At 47.0% G+C, this 21,536-nt stretch overlaps 1 protein-coding gene across 1 annotated transcript in view; it reads left to right on the top strand.

Annotated features, from left to right (window-relative positions):
- Positions 1-12,073, top strand: part of emc2 (ER membrane protein complex subunit 2) — a 34,288-nt gene extending 22,215 nt beyond the window's left edge. Inside the window, exons 8-11 of the mRNA XM_076280287.1 lie at positions 3,409-3,490; positions 3,907-4,017; positions 6,439-6,543; positions 11,452-12,073. Coding sequence (XP_076136402.1) covers positions 3,409-3,490; positions 3,907-4,017; positions 6,439-6,543; positions 11,452-11,538 — 385 coding nt within the window. The 3' untranslated portion in view covers positions 11,539-12,073. The remainder of the gene's footprint in view (positions 1-3,408; positions 3,491-3,906; positions 4,018-6,438; positions 6,544-11,451) is intronic.
- Positions 12,074-21,536: the final 9,463 nt, after the last annotated feature.

Raw genomic sequence — 21,536 nt, 5'->3', positions numbered from 1 at the left:
TGCCACCCTGTCCTCCCCACCCAGTGAAAAACAGTCTTTCCAGGGGAAACGAGCGAGGCCGACCTCAACCCTCTCCCAGGCTAGAAACACGCAGACGGAGCACATCCTCTATGGGGTCACATGTGGACAGCGAGGTGTAGTGACCTCCGAGGAGGTGAAGGAAGAGGCCATTTGATCAGCAGTGTGCTATGGATCTGTATTGCTTTAACTCCGACTCTGACTCAATCCGATGCTATCTGTAGCTCTGTTGCTTGCTATCTTGTTGTTGTTGTGAGGTTTACATATTCCATTCTGAGGCTGTGCTCTCTGTGTATGGCTACATTGTTATAAGGGTGGTGCTATGCTGGATGGCTTTGCTGTGTGGTGGTACCATGAGGCCCAAAGGACACAATTCCCGGGGGGGTGCTGTGGCGTAACTGTCCACAGCATCCGTAACACAATCGGGCCCAAGTGCCTACGGGGACTCCGGTTCGAGTCCGACCCAGGTCATTTTCTGTTGCTGTGAGGTAGAGGTGCTGTTTTTGTTGCGAGGCCTGGCCTGCTCCTGCTGCTGCTGATAAGTATAAGTATATATACTCTTTTGATCCCGTGAGGGAAATTTGGTCTCTGCATTTATCCCAATCCGTGAATTAGTGAAACACAGCACACAGTGTACACACAGTGAGGTGAAGCACACACTAATCCCGGCGCAGTGAGCTGCCTGCATCAACAGTGGCACTCGGGGAGCAGTGAGGGGTTAGGTGCCTTGCTCAAGGGAACTTCAGCCGGCAACCCTCTGGTTACAGGTCAGAAGTGCTAACCAGTAGGCCACGGCTGCCCCCGATGATGATGGTGGTGGTGGTGGTGGTACAGTGGGAGTCTGCTTCTCCTCCACTGCTGTTGATGGTGGTGCTGCTGCTGATGATGGTGGTGATGGTGGTGGTGGTGGTGATACAGCAGGAGTCTGCTTCTCCTCCACTGCAGCCTGGCCCTGGTGGCAGCAGCACCACCATCTGAAAGTCTTTATGGAGAGGAAGTGGTAATTGTAAGCAGCCTTCAACCTTCCGAATGGCCTGGTCGCTCTCTCTTTTTCTCTCTTTCTTTCTTTCTTTCGGTCTCTCTCTCTCTCTCTCTCCCCCTCCCCCTCTCCCTCTTATTCATTCTGCCCCCTCCCCTCCTCTCATCTCTCTGCCTTGTGCTGCCATCCGCTTTTGATGCATGTCAAATGCGCTCCAAGTGGACTGATAGCCTCTGCATCTCGTGCGAGGCAGCAATGCCGCCGCTGCCATCACTTCACCGTTCCCTCTCGCCATTTGCGTCAGAGTCTAGCCCCAACCACCCCCCTCCAGTCATCTCACCCCAACACACCAACACCCCCTGACAGTCTCTCCCTCACCCTGCCAACAATAAGATTGCCGTAGGATTAGCGTCCACAAACGAGCACACTGGAATGCGTGTGCCCCCACCCCCCCACCCCTACCTCCACGGCGCTTGCTTTTTGCGGACGTGGCGAAGCGTCGTTATGGATGCAGATGTGTGCGCGATCACGGACCGGCTTTGGTGCCTGGCGTGTGGGGGCGGCGAAGGGGCCAGGCGAAGCACTCTCGGTGCTCTCGCCTCTCTAGCTCCCCTCCACCGCCACCACCACCACCTCCATCCATTCCTTGAATGCTCCTCCATGGCTTGCGGTTTAGGCCTCCTAACAGAACGGAGGCTAGTGGGAGCCAAAGGGTGAGTGAAAGGGCCCCACTCCATGTCAGTGGGTCTCAAATGTTGTCCATCATTCTTGGGTTGTGTGTGCGTGTGTGTGCGCACAGTGTGTGTGCGTGTGCGCACAGTGTATGGTTTTTCCGTCAAGTGGATATTTGGTCAGATAAAGTGAACAGACGGCCAAAGTTAAAGTAAGTCTGTCTGTGTGTGTGTAGGAACTGTAGCGTTGTGTGTGTACACGCGATGACTTATCTTGTGTACTCCCATTATAATAGTGGGTCCCCCATCCAAATATTTTGCTGTGCTTCAGCACATTTGTGAAAATTTGGCAAATGAAAGCACAAATTAATGTGTTTTTCCATCACTACTGTGATTACAAATATTGTCCAGAGGGCATAACCGCATAATCAAATGACCGCCCACAAAATATGAAGTCAAGAACTTTCTGGTTTTAATATGTGAAAGTAGCATTGATGCCATATTAGATGGGAAGTGATAAAATGCTCTAATGTTAGCAGCCCACAGTAAAATTCCCAAATTGTTCTTTTACAAGAACAGTAATGACTTTCCTTGCACCCTCTTCAGATATAATGTACGTACCACTGAACGTGATATGCACGAAAAACCGGCTTAATCTCAATTTCATCTCTGTCTGTACTGAACCACTTGAGTCATGTATAGAAGCTTTTTTGTGATGTGGCAGTTATTTTTCATTCAAAAATGCATTCAAAACAGGTGATACTTGGCTCTGAACCTTGAAGGGATAACTGTATATGTATGTATGCCATGTACTGTATACTATGCCCCATACATTATGTATTATGTGCATTTGCATATGTGTGCTCTGTGTGGGCATAAGCGGGCCCTTTCTTTTGACATTTTTGCCTTGAAGGGGAAAGTGAATGGTGTCTGTGTGTGTGTGTGTGTGTGTGTGTGTGTGTGTGTGTGTGTGTGTCTGAGTGCACCGCGGACTGCAGATTAGTGTGAGAGGCGAACAGCTCAGCAGTCTGTCGCGGCGGTGATCTCATCCAGAGAAGACGGCACGTAGCAGCTGCCCGCCCGTCTGCGCTCCACGGTGACCTCAGGAACGACGCTCGCACTGCGAATTCAGACAGACAGAGAAAGTGATAGAGCGCGTGGCAGGGAGAGGTTTAGAGAGTGGCGAGGGAGCAGGAGAAAGTGGGGGGGGGGAAAAGGCAGACAGATTGATGCCGTGCGTCTCAAAATGTGGTGGAGATCTCACACTCAGAGCAGCTTCCCTGGCCCGCCACCCTGTTCCCTCCAAACACCCAGGAACGAGGAAATGATGGAATGGGTCGGCGACGGCCTCAGGATGATGTCAACCTGCCTGCTGCGTCCGTGGTTTCACCACAAGTCTGCGTTAACGTCGAGCGCCGTTTTTATTTTCACAGCCCTTTTTTCTTTTTCCTCCTCCTTCTCCTCCTCCTTTTTTCAATTATGGATATCGAAGGCTGGTTTCCTGGACAGGGTGTTAAACGCAAAGCCAAATTTAGTCCAGGATAAGACTTAATCTGTGAAGTCATCCCTAAAAGTGCTCCATACCACTGAACTGAACTCTTACCCTGTGTTCTGTGCCTGTGAACTGACATTGTGCTAGTGGTTGCACACAATGGTAGGTATTCATTTGCTGTAACCTTTTGAGTGAAAGTGTGTCATAAACCGGCCCTTTGTTCTCCTGTGTTTTTTCTCTTCCTCTAGTTACGCAAAGGCTGCCTTCTGCCTGGAAGAGCTTATGATGACCAACCCGCACAACCACTTGTACTGTGAGCAGTATGCCGAGGTATGGGCTGACGGTTTGACGTTCGCCACGAATATGACTTGTGACTGAGTAGGTGTTGAACTAGCCGCTTCTCTGACTGTGGTCACAGTAGGAAATGTGTGGTGTCTTGTGGCGTATCCACGTCACGACTTTGCCAAATTGAATTTACAGAACCTCAAGGGAGCCATTTTCTTTCTCGGGCCTAAATGACCGTTCCCACAGTGTTTGCAGTAAAACCGAACTTGTAAAACAAATTCGGGGGGCTTGTGAATGAATTCATTGGCACACTTGTCCTGTATGCAATGTCATGTGTCTTGTATTTGTCTTACAGAAAACCTTGTAGTTATTGCACACTGTTCCAGTTTGACCCAAAGTTAATCAGCGTCCCTTCCCCCTCCCCTTCTCCCTCCCTCCTCTGCCACGGTGTGACCTTGCAGGTGAAGTACACCCAGGGGGGCATGGACAACCTGGAGCTGGCCCGAAAGTATTTTGCCCAGGCACTGAAGCTGAACAACAGAAACATGCGGGCCTTGTTCGGCCTCTACATGGTGAGTCGGGCCTCACTCAGTGCAGGCCCGGGGATGGGAAAACAAACAGCCAACCCGTGTGTTTGTGCACCCTACACATGTTTTCCTGAGGTGGATAAAGTGAACATTGTGATTTTTTTTTGTTTTTTTTTTTATGTTTCTGAGAAGGATGGGTAGTCTCCACTGAGTCAGCCAGACTTGACTGACGTCTAACATGCGCACGAACTCATGCACATACACACACCGACCTTCACACGCGCACATTTTCTTTCACACACTCCCCTGCTCACTCTCTCCACGTCCCAGGAAACATTGGTATTTTCTCTGTAACCTAAACCCCAAACGGCCTCTCTCTCTTTTTTTTTTATTTTTCCCCTGCTACATTCTCGACTGTGTTTACGGTCCAGGTAAAATAAACCAGGAGCTGTTAAAGCAGCCGAAAGCAGTTGTCGGCCACTGCAACTGAGGCCCTGTCCAGTACTGGGGGGGGGGGGGGGGTGGCTTTCCACCATTTCCATGGGTCCCCAGGCTGCACCTCTGCTGAACACTCCTTTCATCTTGGTATTTATTTCAACAGGAAGTTGTCTATTAACGCCAATGCATCATTTGTAAGTGAGGCCTGACATGTGAACACAAGCGGCCCAGCACACAGGCTCCCTCAGTGTGTAAGACACACGCGTGCGCAGTATACCACCCCTACACACACACACACACACACACACACACACACACACACACACACACACCTATCTGTACAGCCAGTACTGTGATTAGTTAGTGACTCCCATAGTGGACCTTCGATCCAGAGGTCCGTCAGAGTTTTGATCTCCTGAGTTTGGCATGGCATTGATGCCACAACCAAGGGAAAAGTTGTGGTTATCCTCCAAGACCCTCCTTCAAGCCTTGTAAGTATTCCCCACTGGGAGCAGCAGCTGGCCCAAGGGGCATCTCTGTTATTTGCACACAGACCCCCTCGCTGGGGACCTTCCTGCACCAGCTGTTGAACCTCCACTGCAGTAAGAGGCAGTTAAAGGCAGCGCTGCCAGTCTCTAGCTCCCATTAGAGGAGTGGGTCCAGAGGGAGAGGGGGGAGAACCCAAACCGTATGCCATGAAATCCACATACTGAAACATACTCTTCTCCCTCACTCTACCTCTCTCTCTCTCTCTCTAACTCACTCTCTTTCACACTCTTTCCCCTTTTTCTCTGCCTTTCTCTCCAACTTTGGAGTTTAAGAAGAGGTCCCTTCTGTTGGCTCTGTCTTCAGGTTTCAGCATGCCGTCCATCCATCTGTCGGTGGTGGTGGTGGGGTGGTAGTAGGGGGTTGGGGTGGTGGTAGGGGCTGGGGTGGGGGGGTGGCTTAAGGCTTTCATGTGCTGCCCACTTGCTTGGCCTCCTCCTGGGCGAACGCCTGGTAAAGCTGAGCCTGGACCAGAATGTGAAGTAGGGTAACACTACACATCACATATACACACAGAAACACACATATGCACACACACAAACACACATGCGCACACACACACACACACACACATAAACACAAGCAAGCACACACACACACACACACACACCGCATACATACACACACACACACACACTCACACATAAACACAAACTTACACAAGCGCAGACACACACTTAGACACATAAACACACACACTGCATCAAGTACGAGGGGATTTGCGGTTGGCAGAGCCGTGGGGAGGAGGAGGCGGTGGGTGGGTGGGTGGGCGGGCGCGCTGCGAGGCGGGCGTGCGGGTAGGCGGGCGGTTAGGGGAGCCGCCGGGCGGAGAGCATGATTCACATGGCCGCGGCACGCCGCACCCCAGACACACTCCAGGCCTGTCATCACCGGCTATCTCTGGTGTTACACCAATTTGGGAGCATTAAGAGATGCTGGCTTTGCAAGAGTGAGAGAGAGAGAGGGAGGGAGAAGGGAATGGAGAGAAAGAAAGAGGGATGGGAGGGAGTTGAAGAGGCAGAGGGAGAGAGAAAGTGAAGAGGAAGGGTTTTTGCGTTCCGATTGCCGGTCCGAGTGCGCTCAGATTTTCCCTCCCCGTTAAACCTTTTTTCCTCGTGCCGCAGCTGCGTGGACTGGTGGTGGGCAAGTGTGGACGTGGTGTGGTGAGGGAGGGGTGTTTTGGGTAGGGGGACGATCTTTTTGCCATGCCGTTTCTGCCATGACGACCACACCGATGCGGTTTCGTGTTTGTCTCGATGACACTTTTATTGCTGGTTTACCGCATATTCTTAACTTTTTTTTTTTCCCCTCATGTGCGAAACTCTGTTTTCCTCTGGGTCTCCCTCGCTGTAGTTCTCTTTCTTCTGTTTCCTCCCTCTCTCTCTCCTCTCTCACTTTTCTTTCATCCTATCATATGTACACTCTTCCTCATGCTTTTTTGTTCTCTCTCTCTCTCTCTCTCGTGTTTTTCTCTGGGTCTAGTCTGCCAGTCATATTGCAGCCAGCCCGAAAGTCAGTGCCAAGGTCAAGAAGGACAATGTGAAATACGCCGCCTGGGCCGCCAGTCAAATCAACAAAGCCTATCAGGTGAGTCCCCCAGTGCCCAGTCATACCCCTGCCCCGCCCCCTCCCAGTCACAGGGAACCTCTTTGAAGGTTTGGCTGTGTGCATGTGTGGTGAGTGGTGTGTGTGTGTGCTTGTTTGTGAGTATGAGGATGCATAAAGATGTTTGTGTCTGTACGCGTGCACCTCTGTGTGTGTGTGTGTGTGTGTGTGTGTGTGTGTGTGTGTGTGTTCATTCCGCGCTGCTGGCTGTGTTTGGGCCGCGCTTGGGTACATTTTCAGCTAATGTGTTGACTTAAGCCCACAGGGCCAGGCCTTGTGTTTCACAGCTGTTTTCTATGTTTGCATGTAAAAGTAGAGCTATCGATTCCGCCCGCATGAATCACCACCTTGTGCGTTGGTGTGTGTGTGTGTGTGTGTGCGTGCGCACACGCATATATATATATATATATATGTATGTGTGTGTGTGTGTGTGTTTTCGAGGCGTCGGGACGAGATGGTGAGAGGAAAGTATGCGGTGGCTCCTACACCGCTGATGGCTGGAGAGGTAGGAGGAGGCCAGGAGTGAGGGAGAGGGATGAGGGTGGTGGAGAGGAGGGAGGGGAAAAACTGAGGTGCTGGTCAGATGGTATCGCGGAGAGAAAACACGGTTTACGGCGTTGCCATGACACACGGGCGCATAAATGCACGTTTAACAGAAATCCTAACTGCCATTAAACGATAGACGCTGCTTATTTAAGCATTGACAGTTAAACACATAATAAGAGGGTCCTTAGTCAGCAGACGAAGTGCATCAAAAAAATCCCCCTGCTCTCCACCTCCTCTATCAAGCACACACTCATCTGCTCTGGTGCACTCACACAGACACACAGACGCACACACACAAACATACATACAGCAGTCCTACAGCGCATGGTGGGAACAGATTTCAGCCTCCCTCCCTCCTCTGTCTCTCTCTCTCTCTCTCCTTCTGTCTCTCTGTTTCTCTCATCCTCTTTCTCTCCTGAGTGCTTGGCCTACTCTGTCAGTGCAATCTCTCCAAGCATTTAGGGCAGTCTCACTACACGCACCCAACTCTCTCTCTCTCTCTCTCTCTCTCTCTCTCTCTCTCTCTCTCTCTCTCTCTCTCTCTCTCTCTCTCTCTCTCTCTCTCTCTCTCTCTCTCTCTCTCTCTCTCTCTCTCTCTCTCCTCTCTCTCTCTCTCTCTCTCTCTCTCTCTCTCTCTCTCTCTCTCTCTCTCTCTCTCTCTCTCTCTCTCTCTCTCTAGCACTGTTTTTGCTCTCTGTCTTTTCCCAGTCCTTGTTGTGGGTGATCTCACCGGGCTAGCCATTAGACTGATGGTGGAGTTGCAGCAGGTCCTCTATCTTGTCTCTCCAGGCTCGTAATCCTTCACAAAGCCACACAGCCACAATTATGTCCTGCATCAAGACAACCTTAGAACTTGTTGACTATAAATCCGACCCCCTACGCTTTTTTTTTGTGAAGGGTCCTCCTACTTATCCATTAGTGTGGATATATGAGACAAGACTTTGATGGACAGGACACACAAACAGAATTTGGGGGGAAGGAGACACTCCTGTCTGTATTGGACTCTGCGCTGCTTGTGCACAATACCCTTGTCTATGAGTGATGCAATTGAACACTGTGAATTTTTTTGTGGAACAACAGCGATCACTTGCTTGTCCTTAAGTACCCGCTTGATGGAACAGTCAGGGAGTGATAGCACTATCAGTTCCCGCATCAACTCCGTTAAAGCATCCCACAAAAAGGACACGTAAGGATGCATTCATACATTTAGCCTCTTGCTATGACCAAGTAGACTGCTGTCTGTCTGCTCTAAGTCATTATTTACTTGATCAGAAATGGCTGATTCTGTGATCGAGACGTGCAGTGTGTAGACGCCCATCCCCAGCCCAGAGGGTGTCTGATTTAGCAGGTCGGCATGCAGCACCTCAGCACTGCAGAGGCCCAGAAGTTGCAGAAGCTTGTCAAGCGCCTTGAGAAATGACCCCTCGCTGCTCTTTGAGAAGGTGAAGGGCCTGTCACTCCAGAGTGGGTGCTGGCTGATTGATGGCGACTTTAAAGGCTTTGCGGCGGTGTCGGCGGTGAACACTCACGGCGTACCTGGTGCTTATCATACCTTCACTTAACGCACAGGCAGGCAGGTGATCGAGGCCCGGCAGCCATGACTGGTCATCTGGAGGTCACGGCTGCGAGGTGCGTGGCAAGGAACTTTAAAAACCCCACTCGCTCCTCATCGCACGCATTCGTCTGATCGCTTATCTCCGCCTCCTCACTCCCCTTCAGTTGGAAAAAAGTACACAAGCATAGTTTATTGGGTCATTTCTGTCGATGTATGATTGAGATAGGAGTTTGTATGTTGAAGCTGTGAGTATGAAGAAAAATCATTGATGTGCAGTGACGCATCGTCTTGTACGCCTCACCCTGGATGTGCCAAGAGCAAAGGATTGTTGCACACAACAGAGCACTCTTCAACAAAAAAAAGGGAAAAAAAAAAGAAATACTTTTTTTTTTCCATCCCTTTTTTCTTTTTTTCTTCCTGAATGCTCTTTGCACCGTGACACTATTACTGTCTGTATTACAAGGTTGCCTGGAAAATGTGGTGTCTTGTGTAGCACCACAGGCTGGGCCCCAGTTAGACCTGGAGCCTCCCCACTGCTCTGCTGGGCTCATCAGATAACCCCTCAGGCCTATGGAAGCTCAATGGAGTGTGGAGCAGAGCTGGAACAGGAGCCCTGCAGTAAGAGCAGGCTCGTGGAGCAGGCAGCAGAGGAACAGAAGCTCTTTGGACTTGGTGATGGTGTAGTGGTTAGGAAACTAAACTTCCAAGCAGAAGGCAGAAAGTCATGGGTTCGATTCCCAGCTTCCACCACTATCATTGGGTCCCTGAGCATATAACCCCCTACCATCCCTGTAATTGGTCTCTGTAAGTCGCTCTGGATAAGCATGTCATCCAAATACGTAAGAGCAATACTGGGAGTAAGAGGCTTGTGTAGCAGGCAGTGGAAAAGAGGCCCTCTGAATAACCTGCACAGTGAGAGCAGGCCAGACAGTGGAGAAGAATGCTGTGGTGTTGGTGGTTCTTGAAGACTCTGACTTCTTTGGGTTTTAGTTAATGTTGGTGTTACTGGCAAGTGGTTAAAATGTATTTAACTAGCAGTTGTGGTAGTAGGGCATCATGTTGAATTACATGGCCCAGGCTTTTGTCACGGTCCTGGGAGGAAAATTGTTTATTTCCGGATGTTTCTCTTGACCCTGCTCTTGTGTGTTCCCTAATCTGTCTGCCACCTCTGGTTATGGGTGACTCACACCGCAATTACCCAGTCGACCGCTGACCAGCTCACATACAAACACACACATCCATAGCAACAGTGTAAGACACACACACACACTCACACAATGTGTATGTGTGTTTGTGTTTGGCCTGCCTGAACTGACCCATAACAGGAGAGGTGATTGTGTGTGTGTGTGTGTGTGTGTGTGTGTGTGTGTGTGTGTGTGTGTGTGTGTGTGTGTGTGTGTGTGTGTGTGTGTGTGTGTGTGTGTGTGTGTGTGTGTGTGTGTGTGTGTGTCTGCGCACGCTTTTAAATGATGGGCTACTGCACTTTCATACACTCATAGTGGAATGGAAGATGAATGACTCCCTAAAGCCAACAAACCAGGGGACCAGGGGGCACAAGGCCAGAACAGGAGCGTTAAGAACAGGACTCGTGGTTGGTTACTTCGGTGGATGGAATGAGGTGGCTTTTGGGGGTTTGGGTGTCTCCAATGAGGCTCACCCCCTGCCTGGGAAGTAGCACTCTGTGCACTCTCTCTGCTGCGGTGCTGTTTCACTGTGTTAGGCTGATGACTCAGTGGAATATGGCTCGCTCTGGGGCTGCTGTGCTCCTCTTACCCGCTTCCAACCTTTCTCTCTATTTTTCTCTCTTTCTTACTTTCTCCTATCCTGTCTTTCCTATTCTTCTCTTCCCTGCACATCAGACAGCTAAATGGTTTAGACCATGAAGTTTTTTTTTTTTTTTTTTTTAAGGTGATCGGCAAAAAATAAACAAGAAAAATAAAATGTATAGAAGATTAAGATTTTCTGTTTTGGAGATGTAGGAGTGTGTGTGTGTGTGTTCCGTGGCTACGATGATTGCCCTTCATTGGCCTGGCGGGGCTATCCTGTTTTAATTGAGTAGATGGATGCTGAGGGGCAGTGGAGATGAGTCACACCAGATGGGGCGTCCTGCCCCAGGAGAGACAAGAATGAGTGGGGGAAAGGAGAGCACTGGATGAGAAGTTGCTGGAGTTTCAGGGGCCGAGAGGGAGTGACTCATTAGGGACATTTTCCTCCCTCTTTAAAAACAACGCCTACTCGCGCAAGCCAATCAAGCGAAAAAACTACCTGATGACTCCTATGCTCTGATTAGGTCAATTAAGCCGTTGGTTCAGATGTCCTCAGCTGCCTTAGTCATGGGCGAGTAATAAGCCAGGAAGGGGAAGCCGTCATGTTTTTAAGCACTGGGTTTTTTTCGTAACCAGGAAGAATTTTGGTGTCCTTTTTTTCTTTCTTTTTGGTGTGTTACAAAATGTGATAATTGTCGTAAAGGAATTCAGTTGTGAGTTTGGAAAGTCCAACATGCATTTTTGTCATGTCTGTGGGTAGCCAATCAAAAATAAAACAGGTTTGTTTAGTACCCTCATATGGTACAGACTTCTCATTTGGTTCATGGACTATAACTGTTCATCTACAAAAGAAGGCCTTTGGTATTTGGTTTTAGTAGGTGTGTGTGCTTTCTTCCCTTATGCATGCTGCCTCTCCAGAGTTAAGTTTTAAGTTTGACCCCTGAGTAATCAATTTTTGGCACCTGGACATGGCACTTTTTTCACCCCTTTACCTGGTTTTCTCTTTGTGCTCTTCTCCTTTAGCTGGCCGGCCGTGGGACCAAGGAGAACAAGTGCTCCATGAAGGCTGTGGAGGAGATGCTGGAGTCCATGCAGATCACCATGTCCTGAGCCTGGAGTCCATACAGCTTCTCTCTCTCTCTCTCTCTCTCTCTCTCTCTCTCTCTCTCTCTCTCTCTCTCTCTCTCTCTCTCTCTCTCTCTCTCTCTCTCTCTCTCTCTCTCTCTCTCTCTCTCTCTCTCTCTCTCTCCGTCAACTACACCCATCACTACATGGCAGCTCCTACTGTATAGCTCCACCCTGCCACCGCCACGGTGATCAGGAGATAGGGCTCCCCCATTCCAGCCCCCCAACCCACCCTCACCCTCTTTGATATCCATCATGGGTCGTTTAGGTTTTGTTTGTCAGGCCTTCTGCAGCAGAAGCCAGTAGAGTACTCCCTACAGTGCAAAATCAGGGACTAGAATGTTAATAGAGGACTGTAAGTTATTTAAAACGAAGAGGCTGCGAGTGTGTGACCTGTTTGACCTTGTGTCTGAATGATGTGACCTTTTTATCGTGGTCGACCCCTCTGGGTCAACCAACTGCCTGTCTCAATAAAGAGTTGTTATAATAGAAAATAATAAATAAGGATAACAAAATCAAATGTGTCTTTTGCCCAAGTGTTTTCCCATCTCTCATCAAAGGGGATTTATGGACCTCCCCTCCTGTTATTTCTTTCTTTCTGTTATCCTCTGCTTTTTATCTGGGTGTTTGGCAGAGCCGACCCAATTGACGTGCCCTCCCAGGGCGACCGTCAGCTGAGACACGGCAATCAGGCTCGGTGCAGAGTGGCGGTCAGGCAGCTGGATGCAGTTCTTACACTTCCAAAAGGGAACCACGCTATCAGACCACCTAGCCAGCGCTGCAAGTACTTATCGTAATGATAAAGATGATAATGATGTCCGCCTACGCCGTCAATGCTTCCATAGAATGCCTTCTCAGCAGACTCTGTCTGTTTGAGTGTGGGGGGGGGGGGGGTGGTTGCGGGTTGAGTGTGAACTGTGAACTGGCATAGCCCCCATTTCCATTTCGCCCCAAAGGCAGTGCAGGGATCTGCTGAAACACTTTAGGGTGGCCGAGAAGGAAAGGCTCATTAGGGGAAAAAAAAGGGGGGGGGGGGCTGCATGTAAGAGCCCAGCTTCTCGCTTCTCAGTCAGATCCAGCTGGGGCTTGGAGAAACACCATCCAAATCAGAGCATCACCGCAATTACAACAAGGCAATTCCCCTCATGTACCTGGGACCGTTTAGAGGATGGGCACTAGAGAAACGATAACAAAAGAGAATAAAGATGTGCAGTCCATGAAAAAGATGGAGAGCAGAGAGAGAGAGAGAGAAGCACTGTAGAACACATGGTCAGTGCAGTTTAGGGTGAAAATAAATGGAGAGAAACGAGATGTAGAGAAAAGTGATGAAATGGGGGCTAGATGGAGAATGATGACAGGAATGAATGAATGAAAAAGCGAGAGAGCGAGCATGAGGTGCATGTGGCGTGTAAAAGGACGTCTGGTTTCCTACTGCCCTGGCGTGTAATTGTTGAATGGTGTTGGGCTAAATGAATGTCTTGCCTCTCGCTCACCCGGACTGGGTCAGCTGTTACTTCCATCTTCTTTTGTTTATTAAGTCGCGGCAATTGTCTCATAATTTCACATATAGACCGGTGGAAAAGTTGAGCGCTGACTTTACAGCTCTTTCTAGTGGTGTACACCCAGTTGCTGTAAAAAAAAAAATGGGGGGGGGGTTCGTAGAGGGTCGAGAGTTCAAAGCAGAGGCAGAGAAAGCCATTTGCTCGTCGGTTTTAATGCCTCGGTCCTTGGATGTGTCTGCATTTGATTTTGTACTCCAAACTAGCGTAACCAATGAAAGCCAAGAGACATTTGAAGGGAAGCTGACAGAGTGGTTATTTTTACAGGAACCACTGAGCTGAAGTGAAGCTTTTTCAGGAGCCATCAAGGATGTTTGATTCGAGGAAGGGTATCGTTTACTTGTGGATGACTGTCTCCCAGACAACCGGCGGAATGAACCGAGAGAAGGGCCTCACTTGTAAAGGTCATTAAATGCTTGTAAATGGTCTGTAAAAGAATATGTCAATCACTTTGATGTGTGAATGATAAATCCAAGACTCCCCAACACAACGCAGCACAACTTAATGCAACACTGCCATCTGTAGTCTGGAGGTAAAACTTCATGGTTGTAACCACAGTCATCAAACATGTTTTAAAGTTATGACAATCTTAATCCTTATCATAAGGAAACTTTTTAAGAGCTTGGTTGCAGACATGAAAGACACAAAAATAACATTGTTTACGACTTTGCAAAGAAAAATGAAAAGTCTTGTAAGAAAACAAACTTCTGCCACTTGATCCCTGCAGAAATTATGCCCTCATCCTGTAAGCCACAAGAATTTTTTTTCACCAAAGATCTCACATGGGAGAACCAGCTATCATTCTCCGATGATGGTTTTAGAGAGCTGTTTAGAGAGGGCTGACTTCAGCATAGTCATGTTGGCTGCAGGTGGGGGTGGGGGGTTGACCTAGCCATATGAGTTCATTGGCCCATCTGTCCTTCACAGCTATGACAGCTGTAACCCTGTTTCCCAGGCGGACATATAAATCTTGATAGTGGAGCCGAGAAATACAAAGTACTATTGTTTATCAGATTATGCAGTGTTTTACAAATGGCAGAGAAATAAAAGCCACAAAGAGTTTCCTACTGATGAAATTTAAGAGAGATCTAAACATCACTTGAGAATAAAACAACGTTTGATTTCATTCATCATCCCTAGTCTTGACCATGAGTCGCCCTACTTCTCTGTGTCTGAGTTCATTTGTCTTCATCAGGTGAGTGTGAATTAATCAAAGGAATTGGCCGCCTCACCTGGCCTAAGTAAAACAGCTTCTCACAAGAAACTGGCTCACTGTCATCAGGTGGACTCCACCTTTTAGACATAGGGATTGAGAGTGCTCTAATGGGATGTAAAGAGCTCTCCAGTGTGCTGCGGATTAGCCCTTAACGTTGCCTCTAATCCTTGATTCCCAAGGAGATTATCCAACACCGGTAGGACCTTTTGCCTTCCACTGGCTTTTACCTCGGCCCTAACAGACAGCAGAGAAGCTTCTCGACTTAAGGGGGAGTAAGCTTGTCCAAAGAAGTGAGAGAGCCCCCAAACGGGATGTCTCAATCCTAGAACTGCCTCACCTCAACCTTTGTGCTCCCCTCCCCACCCCTTCACCCCTTCACCCCTTGGCACCCTACCGCCTCGGCAGCCATCCATGCCAGCGGAGTGCCCTAAATCATTCAGCAGCCTTCGAGAGCCTCTCTCAGCCTTTCCCAGAAGTGCTGTGTGAAATTTCCCCTCCATACATCTCCGTCCGTCACGAGGGAAAATGTGAGCTGTCAGGCGAGCACTCTGAGGCTCATGGGTCACGGAGTAACGGGTCTGCCTGCCTGCCCGCCGCAGGCAGTGGTGGCGACGGCAGCGTTAACTCTACGCAGCTCCCGTGCTGCTGCGAGCCGTTTCCCACGAGGCTCAGGGATGGCCCCCGGCACCATTTATATATCATCAGTAATCCATATGGCAATCACGGCGTCTGCCAGCACCACTGAAAGGGCATGAAGGAAAAGTCCCATCATGCATTGGGGGTGTCTCGCAAAAACAAAGACGACTCAGCATCTGAGCTGTTTCTCATTTTGGAGGGTAAGAGGCAGTGGGGGGAAAAAATAGCTATGTAGGGTTTCTTTTTCTGAAATGGGTGAAGACAACCAAACGCCACACCAAGGATGGATGGCAGAGAATTACCCAAGGTGATGGTGAGTGTGAGCTGGCAGTGTTGTGGAGGAGGTGAGCAAGTGGCCGAGTCCTCTGGGTCCATCCATCTCTGTCTGCTTTGGGGAAAGATGCTGAACGGTGGGAGGCGGTGGTATGGATAGAATTATGGATGAGATGTTAGGTGGTAAATCTACCCTGCCCAGTCACAGATTGCTGCCTTCTGAAGTAAAATATCTTTTGATTCGAGAAGCAAGGCACCTGGGCCCAATCCCCAATTCTGGAAATTGAATCAAAGTTAGGAGCACAAATTTCGGGAATTGCAATGACCATCATAGAGTTTGAACCATCTCAGGCAATGTTGCCTCCTGGTCTGTTTGCATAAGAGGTCTTAATTTATTTGATTTTTAAGATGTTTGTGGTTAAGACTTCACCTCTAAATCTGGAGCATGTTTCATCAAAGCTATTTACGAGAATCAAGATTGATTGCTGCATCAACCACTAGAAACATTCTTCATAAAAACCATCCTATTTTTTCTTTCACAACAACCTTTATAAAAAATACTGTTATTTTTTCATTATCCTGCAGATAAGCTTGAGTATGAGAATTGCCAGACTTGTAATATCTGTTCTAGTGGCTTTGCAAAGTTTTAGCGCAGTTAGGGAGGAGTTCCATTTTCCACGTTGTCCTGTCTGCCTCTACACTAGTCAGGAGAAGAAAAGTAGGCTTAGCATTAGCAATTATAGAAAGTTCCCTGAATCCACCCCCCACCCTCAAAACACACAGAGTCACTCATAGACAAACCTAAGCTGAACTCTCCGAACAATAATTCAGTGTCTTTAAGTTGCTTTTGTTATAAAAAAAAGCGAAATGCATCATTTCCTGGAACAATCTGTTTTCATAAGAAATGATCCTCCAAGAAGAGCACATGCCATGAAAAACACACAACGTGTTTGTTGAAACAGAGGCATGCCTTGTGATTCTTTACTCCTCATTTACCTAGCTGTCCAAGCATTTCGTGTAATACCACAGAATATTGACTACTTGAGAACACAGTGATTTCCTGACTGTAATTGATTTAAAACAGCCATGGCAGGAGTTTTCGTTTTGGAAAAGAGCATGGGGAAATGTATCACTCTTAAAATGCCAATACAGTTCGAAAGAAACCTTCAACTTGCAAAATCCTGAATGCCATAACCTTATTGAAGAACCCACACAATATGGTCTTTTTAGTAAAAAAAAAATCTTATGGCTGATGTTCCTTTAGGTTGTGGTGGGCCAATGGTAACAGTCTGTAAAAAATGTTCAAATTCTGCTCAGTGGTGGTTTGCAAAAATAAAATGTAGTTCACCCAAAATGAACTGGTCATCATTAAGCTGTGAACTGTGAATCATATTCTAGGCCAGTTATTTCAAATGCCCAAGCAATTGTGCCAACCCTTCCAAACATGATTATGAAAGTGATCTATGTTCTTATCGTGGTTTATGCAAAAGTTCTCTTGGCTTGACTGCTTACCTACTTGAACAGGAACAGGTACGGTCATGGAGAGGAATATCTGATAAAGTCAAATGAATAAATGTATTCTCTCTCTCTCTCTCTCTCTCTCTCTCTCTCTCTCTCTCTCTGGGTGGTGCATTTGTGGTCTACCGGAGATCATTCCAGGTGAAAGTGAGTTTTGCTTGATCCCTTCGGTGGGCTGGCCTACCATCCACCCTTGTGAACTGCATCCTGTCTGTGTGCTCCATCAGAGTGCATGGCGTATGTCCAATTATAGGAGGGGGACGAGCTAGGCACGCTCCAGGCCAGCCCGAGTAGACAGTGGTTCTTTTCAGTCTCTTTCCCCCTGAGACCACAAATCCCTCTTGCAGATTGTTTTCTCGGCCAGAACGCCAAGCGGGTTACCCCACACAAGGCCCAGATTACGCAAGGTTGAAAGGAGGTGGGGTAGATTTAGATTGGCTGCTGGTTGAGCCGGTGAGCGTTGTGTCGAAGACCACACAGTTATTTTAAAAACCTCAAATTGCTTAGAAGACAAAGAGGGAGGAAAGACGATTTTTTTTGAGGACGAAGGAAATGTGGTGTTACAATGGTACAAGTCTCCAGCAGCAGTTTTATGAATGCTGCTCAGGTTACAGCATTTCCCCCTCTCCCCCTCCGGCCCTCCCGCTCCCTGAGGTGGCTTATGTTTCTGGCTTCAGGTGTGAGGCTTGTGTTCATCGTGACTGCACACAACATCTCTGACTCTTCCAAACAATGCTTTCATTTAGCTCATGAACAAAAGAGATCTCAGATTAGAATCAAGGGCAGCGTGTTATGGCAGCCATGGAGATGACAGGAACGCTTTTGTGTCCCCCCCCTCCCCCGGCCACCCTTTGATATTGACACTTCCTGCTATTGGAGGTCATCTGGAAGCATACAGAACAGCATAGGCCTCTCATGACTCGACACAACAAAGAGAAAGATAGCACAGCATCTTATCATTCTAATTGAGAGAGAAAGAGAGAGCGCCTCCAGTCATTCATCATTTCTCATTTTATCTTGATTTTGTTAATCATGTGTCTAATTGACGGTGTTGAGATGATAGCAGTTGGTTGCACTCATTTTGCAAAGTTCAGATCGTTACCCCCTCAAACCCCAACCCCCCATGCTCTTAAACCAGGGGCTGATGTATTTATGACAACCACATGTGTTCAGGAGATCCGTGGCCACGCACGGCTTGCTTTGCCAGTAAGCTGTTTAGTTCTTCCCATTAAGGAGGTTCAGCTATGCACCAGATTGCCACTGTTAATTAGCAGGACTATAAATGCAGACACAAAGAAGGAAGGTTAGCAAAAGTCCACCAATATGATCTAAACAGCCCTGGACTGTGATTTCAGCGCTGTTCCGAAAGGCTTAGAGGCAGATTCTTCCTCACATCTGTGAGACACACACAGCACCATGCAAGAGTTGAGGGTGACAGTACGGTCACGTTGGCCGCCATAACTGGGTGCCATGCCAGTGCTGTCAGACAGTCATCATTATCTGGGTTCAGACGGGCCGTTTTCTTTTTGGCGGGGAACGTCTCTGTGTTTGCTCTCTTGCGCAGTTCAAGTACAAGCTAGATTGATTGCATAAAATTGTCACAAGTGTTCTCTGAACAGCTTTCAGTGAAATTACAGCTACAGCTGTTTAGCCTAATGTCATGTGTTTTTTTTTTTTCCTTTTTCTTCTTTTTCTTTTGCAAATGGCTTCTATCGTTGGCCCGACAATACGATCCCTGTCATCGCTTGTTATGTCGGCAGTTTACCCAGTCTGCAGGAGGACGTGGCGGGAGAATGGGGGGGCATGATGCTGATGCTGCTGCTGCTGCTGCTGATGCATGATGCTGCTGCTGATGCTGCTGCTGCATGATGCTGGAGTGCATCTCAGTCCAGGGACACTGTCCTATACACCTCTCATCCTCCTTCTCTGGCAATGCCTGGGCCAAGAGGTGGAAAAAAAGCCTCCAGACTGACAGAGAAGCATTTATGCCATGTGCACAAGAGATTAATGGTAAAATATTGGACGCTGCACACACACACACACACACTGTGTCTCTTCTATTCTCTCTTTTTTACTAAAGAGTTGGCAGGCGGGAGACATTACCATCTGTTTGTGGGGAGAGGGAAATGGCTGAAAAGTGACCACAAGCACCCAAGGTAATAATGATGGCTTCCTTTCTGTCTCTGTTGCGGCGTTAGCGTTAGCAGCACCACGTGCTCAATCGGATAAAGTACGGACTTAAAGCAACACCAAAGAACTTTTCCTCTGTCGCACGCACGCTATTTGTTTATCCAGCACCGGCTTTGGAAATAACGATGTCAGACAAGGTAGAATATGTTGCATGATTTTATTAAAGCAACATCAGATGCAAGTCAAATTTGTAGTTTCTTATGTCTTATTCCATCAAACTACAGATCCGCTACCCGATCTGGCAAACCGATCTGTGCCGTTCACCCTGTTATGAGTTGATTAACCACTGAAACGATTTTGGAAACATTATTTTAAGGTACAAAAAACTCTTTGGTGTTGCTTTAATGATTCATTTACAGTGCAGGGATCAGCCAGTGGCACATGCCAACGTGTATTTACTTTTGAAGGTGCACTGTAGGTTGATTGATCGTTGTTTTGATCTTACTTATTGTGTTTTTATTTATTTTATTTGCTAGCCCAGCAAAACTGTGTTAGTCTGCACAGGTATTTAAAAAGAGCATGTCTATATCACTAAGACCTCACTGCCATCAACATGTGCTTTAAAAGCAATCAGAATGTAGAATGGTTTTAAAATATGCCCAGCATCTAGACCACAGGCATCCATTGTGAGCTTAATTTCACTTTATAATACCTTTTCTGCTAGTGGGCCACTGGCTTTCAACATGATGAGGGCCCATATAAACAACAAATTAGGTTGATTCAATTTTAATATCCAGAATCATGTTTTACTTATTTAAACTGCAGCCTTTACTTTACATGTTTTACTTGCACTCAGGTGAGATTTTTTCGAATTGTTATAAGTGTAGTTGTACTGGAACACATTTTTGGACAAGTCACAACAAAGCACTAAGATAAGTAGGCTACATTTGGCTAAGAATGATTTTATTTACATTAACGAGTGCAGAGCACTGCTGAGCTTACCTTTTTTGTGATCTCTCTCCCCTTCTTTTGTGCCCTTCCATCTCTTTGGAAAGCCTTTTCTATCCCTCTCTTCTCCTCTCCCTCTCTTCTCTTCAGGGTAAACTGTCTGTTTCTCTCTCCTAGTGTTTTTGTTTAACATAACAATTGTCTAAATATAAGTATAGTCCCTGAATAGGAATTATTCAAGAAATATGGCTTGTGTGAGAAAGGGGTTGGTGAAGGATATCGGGGTTGGTGAAGGATATCGGGGTTGGTGAAGGATATCGCTGCTGTCCCCATAGAGGCCCAGTGTCAGAGGTAACCCCAGCTTCAGAAGTCCAACCATGGATTGGTTCTAGTACACTAAACACAGTGATTTCACTAATAAGCTGATCTATATGTCTGAAGAGTTGTGCTAAATAGTATTAGCATGGTTTAGGGAACTTCTGGAAGATATGGTCAGACTTTTATTTTCTGATGCTGGGCATAGTAGAACATGTGCCATCCCCTAATATCCTAAAATGTGGGTTGGCATCTCTGTCTTGGCAGTGGCCCTGCCTGCCTCTCCATTTGTTACTTACCTTTTTAGCCAGTATCCTCTTCCATGAACTTTCCACCTCTGTCTCTGTCTCTGTAAATAACACACCAATACATCAGACCGGAAACAACATGGCGGTGCATTAATAAATCAGATATTCGGCTATTCGGTTATTCGGTTCAGCTATTCGGTTATTCATTGATAAATAAAACACTCTGTGGATTTGAATTGATGAGCTCTTGTTTCCGCCAGAGCATTAGATTGTAGGGCTATATACTGTAGGAAGACAGCCCAAAATATTTCCAAAACAAACGTAACGCTTATTAATGTAACGTAGCGTTGCATTAATGCATGGATCTTTGACGTCGGCTCTATTCTCATTTAATGAAACGTGAAACCTGCAAAATACAGAGGACACAACCTCAGTATCGTTAATGGTAGACTGGTCTAAATAGATCAAGTTGAATGATCTATCTGTATAATATTGTATAAATATAGCAAATGGATTGTGAATACCTGCAAAATATTAATACTGAAGCACAAAGTTTGCCCTTTCTAAGCCCTGCAGTAAAATCACGGTGAAAAGAAGGAAAAGACTGATTTTATGAGCTAAGTCTTCATTCAAATCATATGAATACTTTGGCAAGGCTAAAAAGGCATTGTCGGTGGCAGGAGTTCACAGACAAAACTAACACATCAAATTGGAATGATGGAATTACATTTATGTCCATGTTAACAACACATAACCTACCGGTACCATCCAAGAGACTAGTGATGGAGTTTAATAGCCATTCTTAATTTTCTGGTACAAAAAAATAACAAGGAAGGAGTGTAGAGTTACATTTTCAAAAGGCTTTGAAAGGTGAATGTTAAATATACTTGAAATCTGTGAGGGACAAAAATAATTGGAAAGGGGAAATTTAGCTCAAAAGATAGCAAAGGAGGAGAGCGAAGAGAAGGGCTTACCTTTCATGTCATTCATAGTAAAAATTTGGCTTGCGCATGAAATATCTCAAGTCATCCAATCAAACCTTTGGCTCTTTCCCATGAAGACCTTGTTATAGCATTCAGTGATAATAAATATCAATAAGCCATACTAAATGAAAATCCAGTGTCATATTTATGAGAAATT

Source organism: Alosa pseudoharengus, unplaced genomic scaffold (assembly GCF_046254945.1).
Source record: "Alosa pseudoharengus isolate Yale_2024_CS ecotype anadromous, Long Island Sound unplaced genomic scaffold, YU_APseudo_1.1 YU_APseudo_1.1_scf_12, whole genome shotgun sequence".
NCBI lineage: Eukaryota > Metazoa > Chordata > Actinopteri > Clupeiformes > Clupeidae > Alosa > Alosa pseudoharengus.
The sequence above is the reverse complement of the archived record's forward strand: the minus strand, read 5'-3'. Positions and strand labels throughout refer to the sequence as shown.